Source organism: Callionymus lyra, chromosome 19 (assembly GCF_982586985.1).
Source record: "Callionymus lyra chromosome 19, fCalLyr1.hap1.1, whole genome shotgun sequence".
Taxonomy (NCBI): Eukaryota; Metazoa; Chordata; class Actinopteri; order Syngnathiformes; family Callionymidae; genus Callionymus; species Callionymus lyra.
Genome location: NC_141836.1, coordinates 6,728,941 through 6,752,267, shown reverse-complemented (window position 1 = coordinate 6,752,267; position 23,327 = coordinate 6,728,941). Strand labels below are relative to the sequence as shown.

Below are 23,327 nucleotides of genomic sequence, written 5' to 3'. Positions count from 1 at the left end.
GATGCTTCACATATTTCAAAGTTTGTTTAAAGGTTTAAAATAATGTAAGCTCCTTATTATGAAAGAATAATTTACTAAATAATCTACGAAACGTTGTTTGTAACTGAGTCATTTGAACCCACGTAGTTCAACTGAAGTGAAAGACAAATTATAATCAAAGTTTGAGAAAAAAAAAAAGCGTTTGTATTTATTAGCTGTGTTGTTTTATTTATATTGACAATTAAAAATGTATAAAATTGATGAAACTATCAATTCCAACTTATTTATTATAATCACAGCATACCTTTTTAACATAGTACACATTTAAATACATGTCTTATTCATTACTGGCTCAACTATTAATGAATAAGGGTTTACAATATGAGTCTTTTTTTTCTTTCATCTCATTCAACTTTTTTGTGAGTATTTGTCACACCAAATTCTCTTTTAAAGACACGTAGGATTATCGTTGTATATTTTGCACCCTAACCAATATAAATTGTAGTGTTTAAATCATTACATTTTTCATTCATTATCTTGATGACCATCGCACTCCTTCACCCCCTTAACAGATTGAGACCCCATTTTTCAACCACTAGCAAGAAGCCCCTTCTAAGTGACTCTCTGTAAACCCTGGGATTCGAACCTATGATTTGACTTCAGGTTCTCACACGCTTTTGACAGATTTTGCATCAAGATAAAAGGCTAATAAATAGCTACAGTTTAGATCCACTTTGTTCTTAATGTGATACATTTGTTTTAGTCAATATTCTTGTGACAATTGAAATTGTGGTTATTTAATACCAAGGCCACAGTTCAGGGAGAGTATCTGGTCTTGAGATTTTGACCAGGTTTTGAAGGTCAAATAAAACAAAACGAAAACATTTGCTGTGAAGGTGATCTGGTGTAGTGGTGAGATCAACCAACCCTTGGTTCCAAGCGGTAATGGGATCTGGATCAAATCAAACCGGGGGTGTGAGCCAGGGTGGAGGGTCTGTGTCCTCCCCCCGGAAGCTCAAGAGACAGAAGGAGGGGGTTATGCCAGTGACTTAAGAAGTTGTCTCTCCTTTTACTTTACACGTTAATGGTGAGTATAAATAACAAGTTACTTGCATTAATAACTTGACACCTGCAGGTTTAGGGACAACAGCGCCCTCCAACGGCAAAAACATGTGTTGTCTGATTTTAACCAGCAGGCTTTCTTTCAAACGTATATTTTCCACAAATGACTGACCTTCATATATATATTAAATGCACTATTCATAACCCATTTTTTTTATTACAACTGTTATGGGCAGCACATGTTGTCACAATCATCCATATCATGTTACTTTACTAATTAGTTCTTATTAATTTCTTCTAAATTCTTTCATAAAAACGTTGTAATATGAACGTATTGAAAGCGCTGATGGTCACCAAATTCATGTCACTTATGCAGTACCTCCATATGAAGTTACTACACTCACTAACTAGACTTTTTTTTGTTGGTAAAACTCACAACAACTGACCTGTTTTATCAGCAACACAATACAATAAAAATGTAAGGTTTCGTAGTCCACCTACAGGGAGGGCCGACCCTGTCCCTACTCAGTTCGTTTTTCCCAAATAAATCTGCTTATATTGTCATCCATCCATTAATAAGATTTGAAAAAAAATACGGAGCGAATCCGGATAAAAATCCCAAATAAAGCGCAGAGAAGCAAAATATGAGGTTCTTGTGACTCGACTGCCATCTAGTGGACAAACACTGCACCTGGAAATGGAGTCGTGAGTTCAACACAATATGTTTTGGGTTTTCTTTGGTGGTTCAGCCTCAAAAATCCTCGAATCAATATTTCTGACTAAAAGTAGAGATTCTCCGACATGTGGAAACGTCTTGTCATTTTTTTAAAATCGTGTATTAATGAGAATAAATTCAACACTTTAATTCTTAAATACAATATTTTTAGTTTATGTTTTGTAATGTTTTCTATTGTTGTTGCTGGATTGTGAGAAATGAACTGGTGTGTGTTTCACAACATGACGTGGAGTTAAGTCCGGGGCAGCCACTGACCACTGCAGCCCAGCAGGAGCATCAGCCTCGTCACACGTTCGACTTCCATCCACAGCGGCTTGTTCGTCGTCTGGTTGTCAAGGAAACATTTTCTCAAGACTTTTTGTTCCAAAAAAAAACACCCCATAGTACATATCTTGTTCAACGTGACGACATCTACTGGACAATCGCGGAACTGTTTTGGTTTGATCAGTAAACAAAAAATAAAAGCTGAAAATGTATATAATGTTCTATCTTATTTTAGAAAGGTGCAGCATTTGAATCTTCATGTAGGTTCTCAATCTTATTTGAGGACATGAGCATAAGAATTCTTATTGAGCTCATGACCTCCTGTGGTCTGATAGTGTAGTCTCTGCTCAATGCTCGGTGGGTCGTGAGTTCAAGTCCCTGTCTGGTACATTTTAACAATCGGATTTGTTCATGTTAGTTGGACAAATACTAGAATCGAAAATTCACTTGTGTTGCTGAAAACCTCATTGTGATTAACATCTGCATCTCATAGTGGAGGTGCAGGACAGCTACCGGTTCAAATCCTTCATTTCACCCAAATGTTCATCAACTATTGAATTGTTGGGAAAGAAAAGTTTGCAGAAAGACATCTATGTGGTGAATTAGCTCACTGGCAAAATCTCTGCAAGTTCCTTACTTCTCTACCAACAGATTTACAAGAGTGAAGGTCAAAGGCGTCCAAACGCAACTAAACAGAGTCGCTAAATTCTTGGCATGAGCAGCCAGAGGTCTTGGGTTCAAGACCCAGCTGCTACTTTAGTCTAGATTTTTTGACCAAGAGAGAAGGTCAAATAGAACAAAACCGAAAATCTTAAGTTGGAAGGTGATCTAGTGAAGTGGTCAGACTCTCTTCATTGACATCCGTAGGTCTTGGGTTCAATGTCTCTCTTTAGTCTTATATTTTGACTGACAGTGAAGGTCAAATAAAACAAAACCAAAAAAATGAATTGTGAGGTGATCTAGTGTAGTGGTTGGACTCTCTCCACAAACAACCAGAGGGCATTGGTTCAAGACCCAGCTACTGCCTTAGTTTTGAGATTTTGACTGAGAGTGAAGGTCAAATAGAACAAAACCAAAAAATGAACAGTGAAGGTGATCTAGTCCAGCGGTTTGACTCTCTGCATGAACAACCAGAGGTCATTGGTTCAAGACCCAGCTGCTACCTTAGTTTTGAGATTTTGACTGAGAGTGAAGGTCAAATAAAACAAAACCAAAAAACAAAGTGTGAAGGTGATCTAGTCTGGTGTTTGGACTCTCTCCATGAACAACCAGAGGTCATGGGTTCAAGACCCAGCTGCTGCCTTAGTTTTGAGATTTTGACTGCGAGTGAAGGTCAAATAGAACAAAACCAAAACATTAGCTGTGAAGGTGATCTAGTCCAGTGGTAGCACTCTCTGCATGAACAACCAGAGGTCATGGGTTCAAGACCCAGCTGCTGCCTCACTTTTGAGATTCTGACTGAGAGTGAAGGTCAAATAGAACAAAACCAAAAAACAAAGCATGAAGGTGATCTAGTCTAGTGGTTTGACTCTCTGCATGAACAAACAGAGGTCATGGGTTCAAGACCCAGCTGCTACCTTAGTTTTGAGATTTTGACTGAGAGTGAAGGTCAAATAGAACAAAACCAAAATATGAGCTGTGAAGGTGATCTAGTCCAGTGGTAGCACTCTCTGCACAAACAACCAGAGGTCATGGGTTCGAGACCCAGCTGCTACCTTAGATTTGAGATTTTTGACTGAGAGTGAAGGTCAAATAGAACAAAACCAAAAAAAATGAAGAGTGAAGGTGATCTAGTCTAGTGGTCGGACTCTCTGCACGAACAACCAGAGGTAATGGGTTCAAGGCCCAGCTGCTACCTTAGTTTTGAGATTTTGACTGAGAGTGAAGGTCAAATAGAACAAAACCAAAAAAATGAAGAGTGAAGGTGATCTAGTCTAGTGGTGGGACTCTCTGCATGAACAACCAGAGGTCATGGGTTCAAGACCCAGCTGCTGCCTTAGTTTTGAGATTTTGACTGCAAGTGAAGGTCAAATAGAACAAAACGAAAATATTTGCTGTGAAGGTGATCTAGTGTAGTGGTGAGATCAACCGACTGGCGGTTCTCTGAGCCTCACAAGCTCAGGGTTCGAATCCCACCCTTCACTCGGGGAGCTGAAGCAAACCAGACCGGGCGCGAGCCGGGGTAGTAGGGCCGTGTCCTCCCCCGAAAGATCGAGAGAGCAAAAGGAGGGGGTTATACTTTTATTTTGCATCTGAAAAACTATGGCATCAAAAATTGGTCTCTCCTCCCCCCTCTGCGGCCCCCACTATATCCCCTCCTCCCCAAACAGGAAGTGGTTCCATGAAGATCAAGTGAGGTACACTTGATCTTCATCGAACCACTTCCTGTCGCCCAGGAAGTTGAAGAAAAGCATGAAGACTCCTCAGGTTCTCCATGCAGCAGCTTCAGATGCTCCTGTGGTGGAGAACAGAGGATGTCACAACTCTGCAGGTCAAAGGTCAAATACAACAGTCACAGAAGCTCATCCTCACCCAGCTGTTCCTGAAGTCCATCACCTGCTTCTCCATCATGTCCTCGCACACCTTCTGCTCTTCAGTCTCACCACCTGTTCAGGAAGGAGACATTAGGACCAAACCAGAGTTGATGGACGACTGAAGACACTCACAGGTGGTGTTAGCAAGCAAAGGATCTCATGACGACCTTGAAGGTTCAATCTCCGTCACATATGTTCCACAATCTTCTCAAGAGCTGGACTTCCTGTCTTCGTACCCAGTACCAGTGAACTCCAGCAGGGGGCAGACGAGCTGAGCCAGCTGGAGACTAAAGAGAAGAACAATCAATGAAACTACACGTTTACACAACAACAGAATCTAATAAGTGAAGTCTCAATACATTCAGATATTTCTAAGACACTAAACACAACTTTAAGATGTTTGTTACCATGTTATCCTAGTTTTGTCCTCAAAAAACAAGATATTTACTTAAACGAGGGAAACAAAAAAACATGGACCAAAAACATTTTGTGTTCAACTTAAACCAAAGTCTGTTGCTGTGTCTCAAATCGCATACTAGCGTACTAAAAGTTAGTATTTTTAGTGCGTTAGTGCGTTAGTATATATGACACAAGTTTAGTTTAGGTTGCAACAATGTTAAACAATTTAACTTACTTCATGTTACAAGTCATGTTTAATGGATCAAATGATCCAAATTTCAGGTTCGCGACAAAACTAATTCAGTTTATTGGATTTGTTTACATCAGTTTTATTGTTGTAATATATGATCATTTTATTCACGTTTATTTGCAAAACCTACTTTATGTGTAGCAGAGAAGACGATGAGTTGCTCTAAACATCTTCATAACGTTGTTGTTCATAAAAGTCTGATCAGTCCCTTATTATCGTATTATCGACACCAAGATACAAATACTGAACTTCTTATAAACCTTTTCTTTATCCTCAGCAAATATCAAGTCTACATTTAAAACATTTATTTATTTATATATATATATATATATATATATATATATAAAAAATGTTTTGTTCATGTGGTTCCTTGTTCAGGCCTGTTATAAATAAACATTTCATTCTCTATAAACCAATATTCATCTTGTTTCAATCTTTAATAAATAAATGTGAGAAATGAACGTATTTTCAAGTACACAGTGATTTTTCTTTCTCATCCTTTAAAAAGCTTTTTGACACATTTAAGACCAGATTTAAAAACGAGATTGCTTTAACAAGTTTCCCTCGAAAGACCATTTAGAATAGTTTACCTTCTGACCTTTGACCTCATCAGTGTCAGGTGTTCTTCTTAGCATTAGCATTAGCTTTAGCTTCAACAACAAGTAGAGTTACACTGAAAGTGACTTTAATTCAACACATGCACGAACGAGACTCAGTTCTATTGTTTTATTTACAAACAAACTTCAGGACAAAAGTTAATGAATATAAAAGTTCAACAAAATAGATTCACGACTTTTAATAAACGCTAGTTTCGTCATTAATATGAGTTTAAGTTCACAACATGGTTCTCAGCTGCTGTAGTTGTGTAGAAAGTCAACGTTCTCACCCGCAGATGTCCCAGTAAGCCAGGGTCATGAGCATGTTGGAAGTTTTCATCTTCAATGTTGTTCAAGCTGGAGCATCAGCAAGTTTGGTCACGTGACTGTGACGGCGCTAAACGGGAGGGCTACTATATCCGGATAGTGATGTTAGAGCGCCCTCTGGTGGATGGAAGTTCAAGTTTAAGAATTCGTTCAACGTTTAATTGATCTTTGAATTAATATATCGACCAGATGAATTTGAACCTATAGCACAATTATTGATTCATGTGAACATTTAAGTTTGTTTAAATTATAATTCGAACAATGAAAAATGTAACAGATCTCCTTCAATCTACTCCTTTTTTTATTAACATCCAGACGTTATTTATTTTTATTGTTATTTAGTCTAAAAAATATATTTTAATTTTTATAGGGTTTAAAAAAAACAATATAGTTTAGTGTGGATTCAAGTTACGACTTCGTCAAGAGTCATGTGGTCTGTAGATTCTGCAAAACAAGAGTCAAGTACTCGACAATACAACAAATATATCCTTCTTACTACAGTATTGTTGACTGTATGTTGATACATATTTTATTGTCAGACTCTTGACAATTCACACCCCACCCATAGTAAACTCACACTTAAAGATCACACAACAACACAAACAGTGGTATCTACACTTGTTTTTTATTGAAATAATCACACTCACCTCAGTGTGTAGACGTAACACACCTCAGTGTGTAGACGTAACGCACTCATTCACACACACTTGTCTACTTCCCTTTCGCCTTGTCATCCACGATCACCTCTGGAAGACAAACACACACACAGTGGTTACACACGACTGGAGGAAACAGTGTCGACACTTGTATCAAGAGGGTTCCAGGTTGGACTCACTTTTGACCTCCAGCTTGCAGGACACGGTGGCCTCGCCCTGCTGGTTCTTGGCAATGCAGGTGTAGGTGCCGCCGTCGAAGCTGCTCGGCTTCCTGATCTCCAGGGAGCAGATGCCCTGGTTGGACAGCTGACGGTACTTCGGGTCTTTTCCGATCACCATCATGTTCTTCATCCACTCGATCGTTGGCTGCAGGAGTTATATTTTGATTCAATCACATGTTTTGTTATAGGATATAATTACTTTAACATTATTACATTTTTAAAATCACAATTATATTTATTTCAAATCTCAAGTGCTAGAAACTGCCCTCGAGGTGCTCTACAAACAACCTCTACTGACTTGAGCAAGTGTCACCGAAGGGAGTCGCACTCGCACATTAGTGCACAAACACGGCATTATTCCTGGGGTTTATATTTGGACGTGACGATCCTGGCGACAGCGACGCAGCGATGAGCTCCGAGAGCAAATATAGCAGCGACATAAACTCGCACCTCCGTCGTGACACACCGAAGGCCCGACGCACAACTTTGTCACAATCTCGGTCGCACAAACACAAATGTTCATGAATGACTCGCTTGCGTTACGGCTTCACACGTGCACACAAAACGACGCCGCGAAACGGTTCTAATAAAACGTGTACTGGCGCCACCTAGTGGATAATCTCGATAGAAACTCATTCAATCGGGTGAACGAGACTCACAACAAAGACACACGTGAATGAAGATCTACACATCTTTGTGTCTCACGCTCTGAGCAGAAGAAAGTCTCTTGTGAAATATAAATATATATCTAGAAAGAATGTGACGACTTTAACACTTGTCGACAACTCATCAACAATGACAAATACACAACCCGTGTGTGTGTGTGTGTGTGTGACTGACTTTGGGGCTGCCGCGTACTGAACACAGCAGTTTGGTTGTGTAGCCCACGGTGGCGGCGCGGTCACACAGGTTCGTGGTGAACTTGGGCGCCTCGCTGAAGTCGTGCTCCGGGTACTCCGGAGGTCTGTAGTTGATGCCTGAGAACACAAGAGGGAACTTCTCAGAGACGTCTCTTCAGAAGCAAAACAACTCGAGCTTGATGATCCAACACCAAATGATTCAAAAACATATGTCCAAACATCAGCTTTAAAAGCTGTATCCTCTCGTCCTCAGTCATCCCCGGGGTTTCTTTGGCTGTGGAGGACGTAGTGACTGCTGCCATCTAGTGGCCAAAAGTTTAATTGCAGATCAAAAATGAACAAATGCATATTATTACAAATAAAATAAAAAAATTCTATTTACAACAGTTTCTGGAAATATAAACCATTAATGAAGTATAAAAAAAAACCCCGCTTTGAGTAATGTTTCCTGAAGCGAGCGACTCTTCACGAACTCCAACAACGACCACCTGATCATTGACCTCCACACGACCCACAGATGCTCAACCATCACGTCGTCTGAGTTTTACTAGCGCGGTCTCTGCACAGCTCTGAGCAGTCGCTCTGCCAACTCCTGTCAGGGTCAAACATTTTAACAACAAACGACGGCTCGTCGAGGTCACAGCTCCTCGTTATCCTGACACACGACACCGGCTCAAGATGTCCTGCTCTCAGGCGCTCTTCAGGTTTCAACTGGTCCAAGTGAAGACGTCGAGAACACCAGAAGGTCTTTCATCTGGGGAGGATCTTGGACCGGATCTGGGTCAAACCCGGATCGAATCTGGGTTGATCAGGGAGGAAAGTAGGGTTCTGAAATCGAACCCTACTTTAAATCTGGATCAAACCTTCAGTTTGTGTTGTTCACAACTTTTCAGTTTCACTTTCAAATGTCCTGTATGTTGTTATTCTCCCAAAAGTCATCAGAGATGAACCTGTTAAAAATAATTAATTAATTAAGATGATCAACAACTATTATTGATTCCAACAGTGATAATAAAGAACATTCGTCTTATAAAAGTGTCAATAAATCTACAAATATTCTAAGACAAATGTTTATTATACTTGAAAGCTGCGAAGTATTGTTTGAATAGTGGTTGGTTTACTATGAGGAAGAAATGTTTCCACTCTTTGAATGTAAAATGATCAATTGATGGTTTTGTAAGTGACTTTAATTCAACACATGCATGTTTTTTCAATTTCTTTACTCTATTTATACAAGTTACTTAGTTTGTTCCCTTTAAACCTCATTTATTACTTGAGTCTATAATTTTAAGATTACGTTGCTTACGTAAAGTAAGTTACTAAAAGGATAATGAAAAACCACGAATGGAAATAATAAAATACTTGTTGTTACGCATCAATACCGTTAGAGGGTAAATGTTATTTGTAAAGTTGGCTCGATATTAACAGATTCGATCTTTGCGCGTTAATAACTCGCTAAGGTGTTGAATTACAAATCTTACCTCTTTCTTATCAGAGTCACCTGCTGAATTGACTACAAACGTTTGAACCTTAAGATTTCTAAATATTGTCCTGAGAAAATACTCTATACAGGCGGCGTATAAGGGACCGTCCTCCAATAGACGAACACCGAAAAAGGCTTGACTTCTTTTAATTCCCGTCTTTATAACTCCATATTAACGTGACTAAAGAAGGGCATCCATATATATGTTAGTACACTCATTAGTTTTTTACATTTATTTTTGTAATTACAATTGTGATGGTCAAAGCCATTACAAATGTATGTGAAATATCGCGATTTTGAAATTGTACAGAAGAAATTAAAACAACTGAGGAGTGTAGTAACTTGATATGGAGGTATTGCATAAGTGACATTAATTTGGTGACCATCAGCGCTTTCAATATGTTTATATGAAAGATTCCATGTAAATATAGATATGAAAGAATTTAGAGGAAATTAAAAATAACTTGATAGTAAAGTAACATGATATGGATGATTGTGACAAAAAGTTGTAATTAAAAAATGGATAATAAAAAGTGCGTTTAATAACTAAAACAATACACTAAAATGTAAAAAAAAAAACGATTGGAGTGACAATATATGAAGGTTAGTTTCTGTGGAAAAAAATACATTTGAAAGAAAGTCTGCTGGTTAAAATCAGACAATATTTCTCAACACTACGTTTTTGTCAGTGTAAGTAATTTCACGCTATTTTTGCTATTTACGTGCGATCAACACGTTTTCTTCAAAAATGACTGTTATAGGTTTTTATAAGATTGAATCAAGAGATGATTATTTAGAACTAACTTTTAAATTCACACGTATTTCTTTGTGAGGATAAGATGATTTTTAAATGTGGACTTGAGAATTATTTATTTTCGTAATATACTCAAGATGCCTTTAAACGCTGTAACTTTTTTATTTATTAAAAAGAACAACATTATGAAGATACGAGTCAAATAAAAGTAAACGTATCGTCTTCCCTGCTACAAACTACTTAACTTTATTTATGCAAGTTACTTGGTTTGTTCCCTTTAAACCTCTCATATTAAGTCTATAAGTTACTAAAAGGATAATGAAAAAACAAAATACTTGTTGTTACGCATTAACGCCGGTTGAGGGCGCTGTTGTCACTAAACCTGCAGGTGTCAAGATAAAGTTATTAATGCAAGTAACTTGTTGTTTATACTCACCATTAACGAGTAAAGTAAAAGGAGAGACAACTTTTTAAGTCACCGGCATAACCCCCTCCTTGAGTCTTGAACCCATGACCTCTGAATGTCAGAGTTAGACCACTACACCAGATCACATTGACTCCTTAAAAAAAATGTTTTCGATGCCTTTGAGCTTCACACTTGTGAAGTCTCACAATACTAAAGATCGAACAGGTCACTGGTTCAGTGGACTTCTTCAGGTTCCATTCACTCATCTATTTTTTAATCTTAGTCTGAATGTTCAATATAAAAGTGTCTGGATCACATATGATAGGCTGTAGTCATTCAACACTTTTTTCCCACTAACTTTTCTTTGTCAACGATTCGATAATTAATGAAAATTTCAGTCAAATGTGGGATTTGAACCTTCAACCATCCTCCACTTTGTGATGTAGGTGTTTATCCCAATCACTTTATTTTAGTGTCTAAACAAGAAGGATCTGTCTCGCCTGCAGTTGATACGAAACTCTGCAGCAAGAATTCTGACCTGCTCTGGTAGAAGAACTCACATTCTCCGATCCTTAAAACTCTTCACTGGCTTCCAGTTTCTTTCAGGATCAACTTTAAAAATTCTGGTTCTTACTTTCAGATCTATTCATGGTCAGGCTCCTCCTTACATCACTGATCTGATCCAGACTTACACCCCAGCTCAGGCTCTGAGGTCTGTGGATCAGAATCTACTGATGGTTCCTGAACACGGTTCAGGACCAGAGGAGAGAAATCCTTCCAGACTGTTGCTCCTAAGCTTTGGAACCATCTCTCTGTTTGATGATCTACTGACTCCTTCAAGAAACCTTTTTATTTTTCCTGATCTTCTGGGACTCCTGTGTTTTTCTTGTCTTGGCCTTTAACTGTGTATTGGTTTTTATTGTTCAAGCGCTTTGTGACCCTGGTCCAGTGATGTATTTAAGTCTAAAGAGAGAACAGAAGTCGGCGTTAACAAAAAAAAAGAAGGATTTATTGTCTATGTACAAACATTTGGAGTCTTGGGTCGCGGATTCAAAAAACAAACGTTTCTCCGGCGTCTTCCTGTCGACGCCGTAGCAGCAACAAGCGAACACGGTAAATAAAAAAAACAGAAACAGTGCAGAGCGTCAGCTGCCTCACAGTCACATGACCAGTGGAAAACATTCCAGTGAAGTAGATGCCAGTCGAGCAGGAAGTGCAACCAGCGCTCCGTCGAGTTCACGAGAGTCGCCTGCAGCAGGATGAGCGAGGGGACGGTTGACCCCCGTCGCGAGTACCGTACGTACCGTCGGCAGCAGTTTGTGGGTCACAGTGTTGATCCAGAATAAGTTAAACTAAACAGTTCAGACGTGGAAGCTGCAGTCGTCTGTCGGACCAGTTCACGGCTCGCCATGACCAGGAGGGGGCGAGCGGGGGGGAGGGAGGGCGAGGGGTGGTCTCAGTAGTCTTGCTGAAGGTGAGGTAGACCAGTCCGAGCGCCCCGGCGGCGCCTCACATCTTCACGTCCTCCTCCACGCTGAGCTGAGACAACGTCTTCTTGATCCTCAGAGCCGTCAGTCGAGCCGCGCCGTTGGAGTACCAGCACTCTCGCATGATCTTCCCCATCACACGCAGAGACTGAGGGGCGACAGGCGGGTCAGAGAGACGGGTTTACAGACACACAGAGAGACAGAGAGACAGACGGGTTTACAGACAGATAGAGAGAGAGAGACAGACGGGTTTACAGACAGACAGATAGAGAGAGAGACAGACGGGTTTACAGACAGACAGATAGAGAGAGAGACAGACGGGTTTACAGACGGACAGACAGAGAGAGAGACAGACGGGTTTACAGACAGAGAGAGAGACAGACGGGTTTACAGACCGAGAGAGAGACAGACGGGTTTACAGACCGAGAGAGAGACAGACAGGTTTACAGACCGAGAGAGAGACAGGCGGGTTTACAGACAGACAGAGAGAGAGAGAGACAGACGGGTTTACAGACAGACAGATAGATAGAGAGAGAGACAGACGGGTTTACAGACAGACAGATAGATAGAGAGAGAGAGAGAGACAGACGGGTTTACAGACAGACAGAGAGAGAGAGAGAGAGAGAGACAGACGGGTTTACAGACAGACAGACAGACAGAGAGAGAGACAGACGGGTTTACAGACGGACAGATAGAGAGAGAGACAGACTGGTTTACAGACAGACAGAGAGAGAGAGAGAGACAGACGGGTTTACAGACAGACAGATAGATAGAGAGAGAGACAGACGGGTTTATAGACAGACAGAGAGAGAGAGAGACAGACGGGTTTACAGACAGAGAGAGAGAGAGAGATAGACAGGTTTACAGACAGACAGATAGAGAGACAGACAGACGGGTTTACAGACAGACAGAGAGAGAGACAGACGGGTTTACAGACATACAGAGAGAGAGAGACAGATGGGTTTACAGACAGACAGATAGATAGAGAGAGAGAGAGACAGACGGGTTTACAGACAGACAGAGAAAGAGAGAGAGACAGACGGGTTTACAGACAGACAGACAGACAGACAGAGAGAGAGAGAGAGAGACAGACGGGTTTACAGACAGACAGACAGAGAGAGAGACAGACGGGTTTACAGACGGACAGATAGAGAGAGAGACAGACTGGTTTACAGACAGACAGAGAGAGAGAGAGAGACAGACGGGTTTACAGACAGACAGATAGATAGAGAGAGAGACAGACGGGTTTATAGACAGACAGAGAGAGAGAGAGAGAGACAGACGGGTTTACAGACAGAGAGAGAGAGAGAGATAGACAGGTTTACAGACAGACAGATAGAGAGACAGACAGACGGGTTTACAGACAGACAGAGAGAGAGACAGACGGGTTTACAGACATACAGAGAGAGAGAGACAGATGGGTTTACAGACAGACAGATAGATAGAGAGAGAGAGAGACAGACGGGTTTACAGACAGACAGAGAAAGAGAGAGAGACAGACGGGTTTACAGACAGACAGACAGACAGACAGAGAGAGAGAGAGAGAGACAGACAGACAGACAGACAGCGAGAGAGAGACACTGACCTCGTAACTCTGCCACCAGTTGGGGATGTTGGGACGGAGCTTCTGGTCACAGACGACCTTCCTCATCTCCTCGATGGAGGGGTCAGAGGGCACGAGGTCGTAGTAGGGCAGCTGGTAGTCCTCGTGGATTCCTTCAACACAGCGGAATAATGGCGTGAGAAAAATATCGAAATCACTGATTTGTCGCAAACTTTTCCAGATACAGTATCAATATTCAACACTGTATTGACTTTTACTATTAAACGGAAAAAATCAAATCACATTTTATTCCATTAGTTATGCTTTGGTTTATATTCAAATAAATTGTGTAGTATATTATTAAGACGTTTTTATTTGTTCAGGCTTTTCCTTGATTTTCTGGAACTCCTGTGTTGTTCTCAGTGTTATCTTGACCTTTAAAGTATATACTTTATTGAGTATTGTTTTGATTGTTTAAGCGCTTTGTGACCCTGGTCTAAAAAAGCGCTATACAAATAAAAATTACTTACTTACTTAATTAACATGCAAATATTCACAGCGTCTGTTCATTTTGCGTTTAAATCGAACGACAGTGACTGGGGACGAGAGGATACGGTCGACTTCGGCAGGTTTTTAAAGCCGAGGGTTGGATTATTTTGAATTAAAAACGCATGAAGTAGTGATTGTGTAATACTACAAATACATCCTCGTTTTGACAATACATCGTATCACTGACACTGTATCGTGATACGTCTTCTCACCTCCGGTGTTGCAGCGGCGAGCGACCTCCCAGTACACCAGGCCCAGGGCGTAGATGTCGGCGCACTTGAAGGAGTCGAAGTGGTTCATGTTGATGGTCTCGTCCAGCACCTCCGGCGCCATGTACCTCTTGGTGCCGACCCGCTGGTTGGGCGCGATGTCGATGGTGTCGGTGACCGACTCGTGCCGGACCGCCAGGCCCAGGTCGGCGATGGCGCACATGCCGTTCTTCTTCACCAGGATGTTCTTGGACTTGAGGTCTCGGTGGGCGATCCCCGGTTTACCTGCGAGCGAACAGTGAGGTCAGAGGTCGGGTCGGGACCGAGGGGGACGTGGGGGGGCGGGGGACTCACCCTGGGTGCCGAGGATCTCCATGTGCAGGTGGGCCAGGCCGCTGGCGGCGGACAGGTTGAGCTTGATCATCCCCTCGATGGTGACGGAGTAGCGGTTCAGGTAGTCGAACAGAGACCCGTGTTCATGATAGTCCGACACCAGCCACAGCTGCGTCCACGTGCCGTTGTCTGGACATGAGAGCGTCAGAGACACTGGTCACGTGACCCAAAAAAAAAAAACTTACCTTTGTTGTCGGCGGCGATGAAGCCCAGGATGTTCTCGTGCCGCAGCATGATGGTCTGGTAGATCTCGGCCTCCCTGAACCAGGAGCGCTCCTCCCGGGACGAGAAGATCTTCACGGCCACGTCGCCGCCTCGCCACTTCCCCCGCCACACCTCGCCGAAGCGACCCTTGCCGATGATCTCCTGCAGCACGATGGTCCTCGCCACCGTCCTCTGCACGAACAGGGGCAGGCCTGCAGGGGGCAGCAGAGACACGGAGTTGGTGGCTTTTAAGTGGGCCAGTTGTGACGTCACAGCAGGACCGCGGATGAAAATGACTAATATTCGTGAACACGTGGCCCTCACGTGGAAGTACATCAGAGAATGGTTCATTTAACATTTTAAACGTTGAAATTTATTTATGGAAATGTTGTTTAAGCATTGAATTATTTTGGAATAACCAAATTCAATATTTTTCATTATTTCATTTAAAAGTCAAATATTTTTAAAATGAATTTAAGAATGTTTATTCACAGTTTGATATTGTATTTTCATCACTTCAAAGAGAAATCTTTGTTGCAAAAATTCGTGGCATAATGTATAAAATCATCACCCAATTTTATATTCAATTTAAAAGGCAAAATAATACATTTTTGGAGCAAGAATATCAAACTAGATAAATAAATAATAATAAATTAATGTTGGTAGTATTATACACACATTTTTATATTGAATTAAAAACGTATTGAATTTAGAACATTTTTTGTATAAAGGCATTTACATTTTTGTATTAAATTCTTAAAAGCTTAAATAAAAAAAATGAAATTGAAGTTGAACTATTGGAATAAGAATATTAAACTATGCAAAAAAAAAGAAGAAAATATTCTATTATAATACAAATAATAACTGTATATTCAATCATTTTAAGTCACTTCCATAGACCTGAGGATGATGAAGCTCTTGCTCCGATCACTCACCTGATCCTGACCCGGAGGTGGACATGTCATAGATGAGGTCCTGCAGGGTCTTGTCCTTGGCCATGTACAGGTGTTCGCACGAGGGGTCCTCCACGTCCAGCCTCTGTCGATGGCCGTACGCCCTCTGGTGGTGCTGGAAGAGGAAGACGCCCAGCATCAGCAGCACACACAGCAGGAAGACCGGACCGGCGATGACCGCCACCAGTTCCACGGGCCCCCAGGAGACGCCGGAGTCGGACCCCTCGCCCTCTTTGGTGGGCACTGAGAAACACAGAGCGACGCAGACGTTAACACTCATGACAGGAAGTGACATCACGACGAAGGAGTCTCACCCGGGGCCTTCAGGTCGATGCTGTTGCAGTAGTCCTCGTAGCAGCAGTGCGTGTTGTGCAGGCCGTCGGCGCTCAGGCAGTAGATGGGTTGACCCGGAGGAACCAGCCGGTCCTGGTTGATGCAGATGCGCATGTGCTGCTCCTTCCCGTCCATCAGGTAAGTGGTGGCCATGCAGGCCCCGTCCGTCTCGCACTCATATCCCGAGTTCTCACAGTTGGTGCAGTTACAGTGAAGCGCTGCGACACAAGACGGTTACACAAGAGTGTTACACAAGAGTTGCACAACCTCACACAAGTGTTACACGGCGTCGCACATTTTTTTTACACCAGAGTTAAATAAGAGTTACACAGGTTCAAACGAGAGTTGCATGGAGTTAACGAAGAAGTACACAGCACCACAAAAGAGTTAGACAACATCACACAAGTGTTACACGGCGTCGCACAATTGTTACACCAGAGTTTAAAATGTGTTACACAGGGTCAAAAAAGAGTTACACCAGAGTTAAACAATAGCTACACAACCACACACAAGAGTCACGCAGCGTCGCACATTTGTAACGCCAGAGTTAACAATAGTTACACAACCTCACACAACAGTTACACGGAATCGCACATTTGTAACACCAGAGTTAAACAATAGCTACACAACCTCACACAAGTGTTACACGGCGTCACACATTTGTTACACCAGAGTTAAACAATAGTTACACAACCTCACACAAGTGTTACACGGCGTCACACATTTGTTACACCAGAGTTAAACAATAGCTACACAACCTCACACAAGTGTTACATGGCGTCGCACATTTGTTACACCAGAGTTAAACAATAGTTACACAACCTCACACAAGAATTGTAGGTGTCGCACATCTCTTACACCAGAGTTAACAATAGTTACACAACCTCACACAACAGTTACACGGAATCGCACATTTGTAACACCAGAGTTAAACAATAGCTACACAACCTCACACAAGTGTTACATGGCGTCACACATTTGTTAGACCAGAGTTAAACAATAGCTACACAACCTCACACAAGTGTTACACAGCATCACACAAGCGTTACAAGAGAGTCAAACTACAAGAGTACACGGCGCATAAAGGAGCGACACAGTGCCACACAACATTTACACAACGTCAGAAGAGTTACACAGCGTCACAAGAGAGTCGCACAGTGTCACACGGTGTCATTTGACTCAAGGGTTAAAATGTAGACAAGTCTTCAACTAAGGCCAGTGTTGAAAGTTACACGCTTGTTTACGAGTCCACGCCGTTGTTGTGGGTTCTTGTGTGGAGTGTGTAGTTCAGGTGCAGGAATGTGTTGCAGCCGCAGACACATGAAATCAGATCCTTTACTGCAGATGAACACAAACACTCTGGGTGGAGTCAGACGTCCGCCGGGACCGAAACTGAAGCTTCTCACACACACACACACACACACGCACACACACACCAAAATTAAATTAACAGACTCACAACTCTCTGCAGGTATATTTTAAACATCCAGTTGATCTGGACTTTTTCCAAACCGTCTCTGGATGACCAACAATAAAAACACACATTTCATCTTCAAAACAATCGCACACACGGACCTGCAGACTCACAACCGCTCACGTGAAGAACCCAATGAGGCTCCTCTTGTTGTTGTGCGTCTGTGTACTTGGATGTGTTCCTCGTGGTCTCGCATGTCAAAACAAAGCGGTCCAGTATCAGTGAGGCGGGTCAGAACCATGAACCCGGTGACCAAGAGAGTGATTAGATTTGATGTGCGTTTGTCGCCCACTCGTGACGGTTGTTAAGCCAGAGTCTTGGACACGACCCTGAACCAGAGATCAAGTCACGATCACTTCTTTCAGCAGGTCTTGGAGAAATTACTTAAGGTCACCAGACAAGTCTAAAAATGTCTCGTTCAAAATGGAAATTAAACGACGATAAATTGCTCGTGAACATTGAAAATAAAATAGAGACAAACAACTTGTGTGAAGACAATTTTTCTTGTTTTTCTTACACAATTGACAGCATTTTTAAAAACTAAAATTTAGGTTATTTTGTATTGTTATACTATGGTTGTGTTTATGCAAGACAACGACACAAGATATTGTGATACTGTAGTAACAAGTATATATGTGTAGTATTGTCGAGTACTTGACTCTGGTGTTGTGATAGTGTAGTAACAAGTATATATGTGTAGTATTGTCGAGTACTTGACTCTGGTGTTGTGATAGTGTAGTAACAAGGATATATGTGTAGTATTGTCCAGTACTTGACTCTGGTGTTGTGATAGTGTAGTAACAAGTATATATGTGTAGTATTATCCAGTACTTGACTCTGGTGTTGTGATACTGTAGTGACAAGGATATATTTGTAGTATTGTCCAGTACTTGACTCTGGTGTTGCAGTATTTTCAGACTACATGACTCTTGACAAAGTCGTAACTGTTTTCATTTGTTTTCAAACTGAAATTTGTCCAAACATCAGCTTCAAAAGCTGCTGAAGTCGACTGTATCCTCTCGTCCTCAGTCACCGTCCGAGATGTTTAATTGCAGCACAAAAATTTTAAAAAATGCTGTGAATATTTGCATGATAAATAAACTGCCTCACAATTCATTTTTAATTCACGATAACTGTTACGATTATTCTTATTCGTTTTTTGATTCAAGTGTAACTGACATTTTATTACACCACAATTACAAGTAATTGAGGTTATTTTAACACATTGACTTTAAATAAAAAATATTTTCTGGAACTCCGGGACCCACATGTCTGTCCGCTCCAGACACCGGACCAGGTGGAACTTATGGCTCGTTCCAAACCCACTACACTTCACACACACTCTCTCCAGAACCCTCCAGTAAAGGGAACATGTCAGCGGTTTACCAACGTTTGGTTTGTGGTCACTTTTGTTCTCCTTCAAGTCTCCGCTGGAGCAGCTGCCGGACCAACGTCCGAGACAAGCCGAAGATTGTCGCGGGTAATTTTTGTTTTGTCTGGTTCTGTTCTGGGTCACCTAAAGTGTCGTCGCAGAAACCCTTGACCCGACTTGACACGTCGGTCTGAACTTCCCTGAAACCAAAACTGGACGTCTGATCAACACCAGCTGGACCTCGGGGAGATCCCGGACTACACGAGGGTGTAATCTCGGCCCCTTCACACTGGTTCTTTGTGCGGGAGATTAAGACGGACCGGGCCTGAGCAAACAAAGAGCTCAGAGGGTCTGCATGGACGTGGGGGAGGGGAGGCACGCCAGGCATTACTGAGGATAACAAACCATGTCGCAGGCGGCTCTGGGCCAGACTGGGGTGGGTGTGATGGGGGGGGGGTCGTCAAATTGGGAAGTGCAATCATGAGGTGGGGGCTCAGAGGACCACGAGCAGGACTTACACTGGGCCCCCAGCAGAGAGGTCTGAGTGACCAGCTGCGACCGTCATTAAAACTCAGTCTAGACTTTGACTTGGTGAGTTAAATAACAGGAAAAGGAACCACTAAAGGGAAAAAAAAAAAAGAGTGATTCCTTTAGTGTGAAGTTCCCATCATTCCGGTCGTGTCCAGACAGGAAGCGGAGACGCGTCCAGGAAGCGATTAATAAAACATCAGCAGCGGATTCACCTCCAGCCGCCAGGAAACCACAGAGACTCACACGTTCAAACTACACAAATAAAAGTCCGAAAAACACACACCCCTGCGTCCGCTTATCATGTACGAAAACAAGCGCACACGCCGTCTGCCCCAGACACCCCCGGAGTGTGCGACTGTCTGAGTGTGTGTTATGTAAATGGAATTCTATGTTGTTGTTTTTTTTTACAACGTTTGTTGTGCGTCTCACTGCATCTGTGTGTTCATGTTTGTGTCGCTGCAGGGTCTCGCACTGCAATGGTCAGTTTTTTTTGTGCACATATGGGTGTGTGTGTGTGTCAATTTTCTGCCTCAGTGTGTGTGTGTGTGCACGAATGTGTGTGTGTGTGTGTGTGAGTGCCGCGTTACTAAAATGCTGGAGCAGAAATGAGATACCAGACTGTCGACTGATCAAGACAAGCAGACGCCAGCAGACAGTGAGAGTGAACCCACACAAACACACACTCTCGGATACACACACACGCCAATCAATGGTCGGGGGGGTGGGGGGAGGGGCGCGCCATTACCCGTGTCTGCAGCTCGGGGGGTCAGATTGCCGATGCGAGGACGAGCTACTCTCTCTCTCTTTCTCTCGCTCGCTCACCCCTGGAGGCAACTGTCTGCCGACAGACCCGGATCATGTCGGACTCGGATCCAGACTCGAGTCTGTGTGTGTGTGTGGCCGACTCAGCTGATCCGACGTCACATGACCAGGACTCGGGATTGGGAAAAAAAACAACCCACCACTGAGAAAACCTCTCGCAACCATCTTCAAGTCGACAACATTGTGTTTACAACGACTACACAACACTTGATGTTTTGGCAACAGTGCGAGAGGTTTTCATGACGATCTAATCTGATCGGAGGAAGTTCTGCCCGAGGTCACAGACGCACATGACCCTCCACAGGTCTCCGTCAATCCAGCGGGTCACTGGGAGGCTGCGGCGTCTGGTCCTGGTCTCCACTGGTAAGAAAAAACGACGAGCGCCCCGGAGAGTCATGTGACTCCATCACATGTGACACGCGTGACGCTGCGAAAATGAGTCGCTCGGGCGAGTGAAAACACGTTCGAGCGCCGCCGCGGCTCGTCGACGCACGAAACGTGAAGCAACACCTGTACAGGTGTGACCCCCCCGTACTTAAAAAAAAAAAAAAAAGTGTCAAGTCCGGGTTCAAGGTCAACTGGACCAAGTCTCATAGTCGGCCCTGTGTGTCTTCAAGGAAAAGTTGAGGGACTTAAAATAAGATTTAAACACATGGCTATGCCCCCGTTTGACCTTTGACCTGGGGCACGACACTCGTGTAAACAACAACACTCCACGGCAGCCCCTTCAGTCGTACCAACTCCAGTACCGTCCATTACCTCCCCCGCCAACCTCACCTCGCCGCCAATGAGCGAACAAACTGGTCACACCGGTGTGTTGAGACCATCTGCGAGGGAGGAACAAACACACAACCAGACGCACAGACGCACACTTCTGTAAAAAAAAAATATGGGAGTTTAAAACAACCAACGATGACACAAAGGTATAAAAGTTATCATCATTTGCGAAGCCACCAGCTGAAGACGAGGGGGTCTCTGACCCCGGCTGGGGCCCTTCAGGCCCCCAGGAACATTTCCATCACAATGGACCAGACATGAACTCTGACTCTAGTCTGGGACTCTCTGAATGGGACGTTCGACACCTTCTGCCACGTCTGGACCACAAATGTTTGCTCCAAAATAAATTAAATAAAAGAACTACTTTCCAACAACTCGATACAAAGTGGTGTAATAAATCTCTCGCTTTCGGGAATTGGCAAGTACCAGGTTTGTGATAAACACAAACAACAACTCAGAGTTGTGTAAATAAAAATAGTTCAAACTTTCCTAGGAATAAACGCATCACGTGACCAACACTTTTTTAGTAAATATTTAAACTATCTTGTTCTTTTGGTTCTGTTAGCTCACCCTGCTAACACCCGCTTGTTGTTTTGGTTCCAGGTAAAACTCGTGTTTGGTCCCAAACTATTAAGCTTTAACTATAATATAAAAAACAACAACAATGTGGCTCCATGTTGGTTCCGCCACCGCCGAGCCCGGACGGGGTTCGAGGTGAAGCCGGGTTCCATGGTTAGCCAAAAACAAAAACCCAGACCGCAGCCATGACGGTCCCGCAGACAAAAGGTCCGAAAAACTTACCGCTGCCGACGGAGAGCAGCCCGAGCAGGGCGAGCAGCGCTGGAGCGACGAGCCGAGGGTCCATGTCGGGTTTAAATTCACATGTCTCGGAGGAGGAACGTGTTCCGGCCGGTGTTGATCAACAGGAGCGAACCGCAGACCCACGAACCTGACCGCCGAACCAGCCAGTAATGACGAGGGCGCGCAGATGGCTGCGCGTTTAAAGGGGCGTGAGCGCGCACGGTGGGGGGAGGTGTTTGTTTTTTGGGTTTTAATTTTAAGTGTCGACTAGTGAGAGTGAAATCACTGGAAGTTATAATAATGCATAATAATGGACATACATTTATTATTTTTTATTATTTAATTTAAAAAATGATGCCACTTTTTAAGATTTAAAAAGACACAAATGTAAGTAAGTAATTTTTAAGTGTGTGTGTGAGAAAGTGTGTATATATGTAAAAGTGTGTGTTTATGTGAAGTGTGTGTGTATATATAAATATATGTGAAAGTGTGTGTATAAGTAAGTAAGTAAGTAAGTAATTTTTATTTGTAAAGCGCTTTTCCAGACCAGGGTCACAATACCAAGCGCTTAAATAATCAAAACAATATTCAATAAAGTATATACTTTAAAGGTCAAGATAACACTGATAACATCACAGGAGTTCCAGAAAATCAAGGAAACAAATAAAAACGTCTTAAGATGTTTCTTGAAGGAGTCAGTAGATCATCAAACACAACACAACAAGAAGATCGTTCCAAAGCTTAGGAGCAACAGCCTGGAAGGATTTCTCTCCTCTGAACCTTCAGTAGATTCTGATCCTCAGACCTCAGAGCCCGAGCTGTGGTGTAAGTCTGGATCAGATCACTGACGGAAGGAGGAGCCTGAACATGAATAGATCTGAAAGTAAGAACCAGAATTTTAAAGTTGATCCTGAAAGAAACTGGAAGCCATTGAAATGACTGACAGATATTATGGCCCACACACAACAATATTACTTCAAACAAAGAAACCAGTTTTAATATAAAACAAGTTTCAAAAACACTTCAATAAATGTGAGTACTTTCTTATGGAGTCTTTTTTTTTTTTGGTAGTAGAAACTTTTATTTATTTTTATTAATTTAAATATTCATATTTTGAGTCAATCAACTTATTTTATTTTGATTGCAAATGTATATATATTTTTTATTATTATTAAAGGTATTTTTCCGTATAAAATCAAGTGTCAAATGTAGAAGACTATCAGGATGTGAGGATTATACGAATAGTTTCATTTTTATTTTTATTATTATTATTTCTTTGGTTGAAGCAACTTTTTCCCATAACAAAATCCAGTGTCAAAGACTATACAAATGCTGTAAATGTGTGATCATGT

The 23,327-nt window shown here is 42.3% G+C and overlaps 1 protein-coding gene and 1 long non-coding RNA gene across 2 annotated transcripts; both read right to left on the bottom strand.

The window, feature by feature from the left end:
* Nucleotides 1-4,398: 4,398 nt before the first annotated feature.
* LOC148059205 (uncharacterized) lies at nt 4,399-6,197 on the bottom strand. The gene is made up of 4 exons (XR_015709359.1): nt 6,111-6,197; nt 4,708-4,862; nt 4,574-4,647; nt 4,399-4,496 (listed from the first exon to the last, which is right to left on the bottom strand). It is a non-coding gene; the product is annotated as an uncharacterized LOC148059205 (long non-coding RNA).
* Nucleotides 6,198-11,541: 5,344 nt separating this feature from the next.
* On the bottom strand, nt 11,542-22,133 carry acvr1ba (activin A receptor type 1Ba). The gene is made up of 8 exons (XM_087781040.1): nt 21,976-22,133; nt 16,180-16,416; nt 15,848-16,108; nt 14,894-15,124; nt 14,670-14,837; nt 14,319-14,600; nt 13,600-13,730; nt 11,542-12,162 (listed from the first exon to the last, which is right to left on the bottom strand). The coding sequence occupies exons 1-8, from the start codon at nt 22,037-22,039 to the stop codon at nt 12,037-12,039; spliced, it is 1,500 nt and encodes a 499-aa protein (XP_087637166.1). The 5' UTR covers nt 22,040-22,133; the 3' UTR covers nt 11,542-12,036.
* Between the last annotated feature and the right edge of the window lie 1,194 nt (nt 22,134-23,327).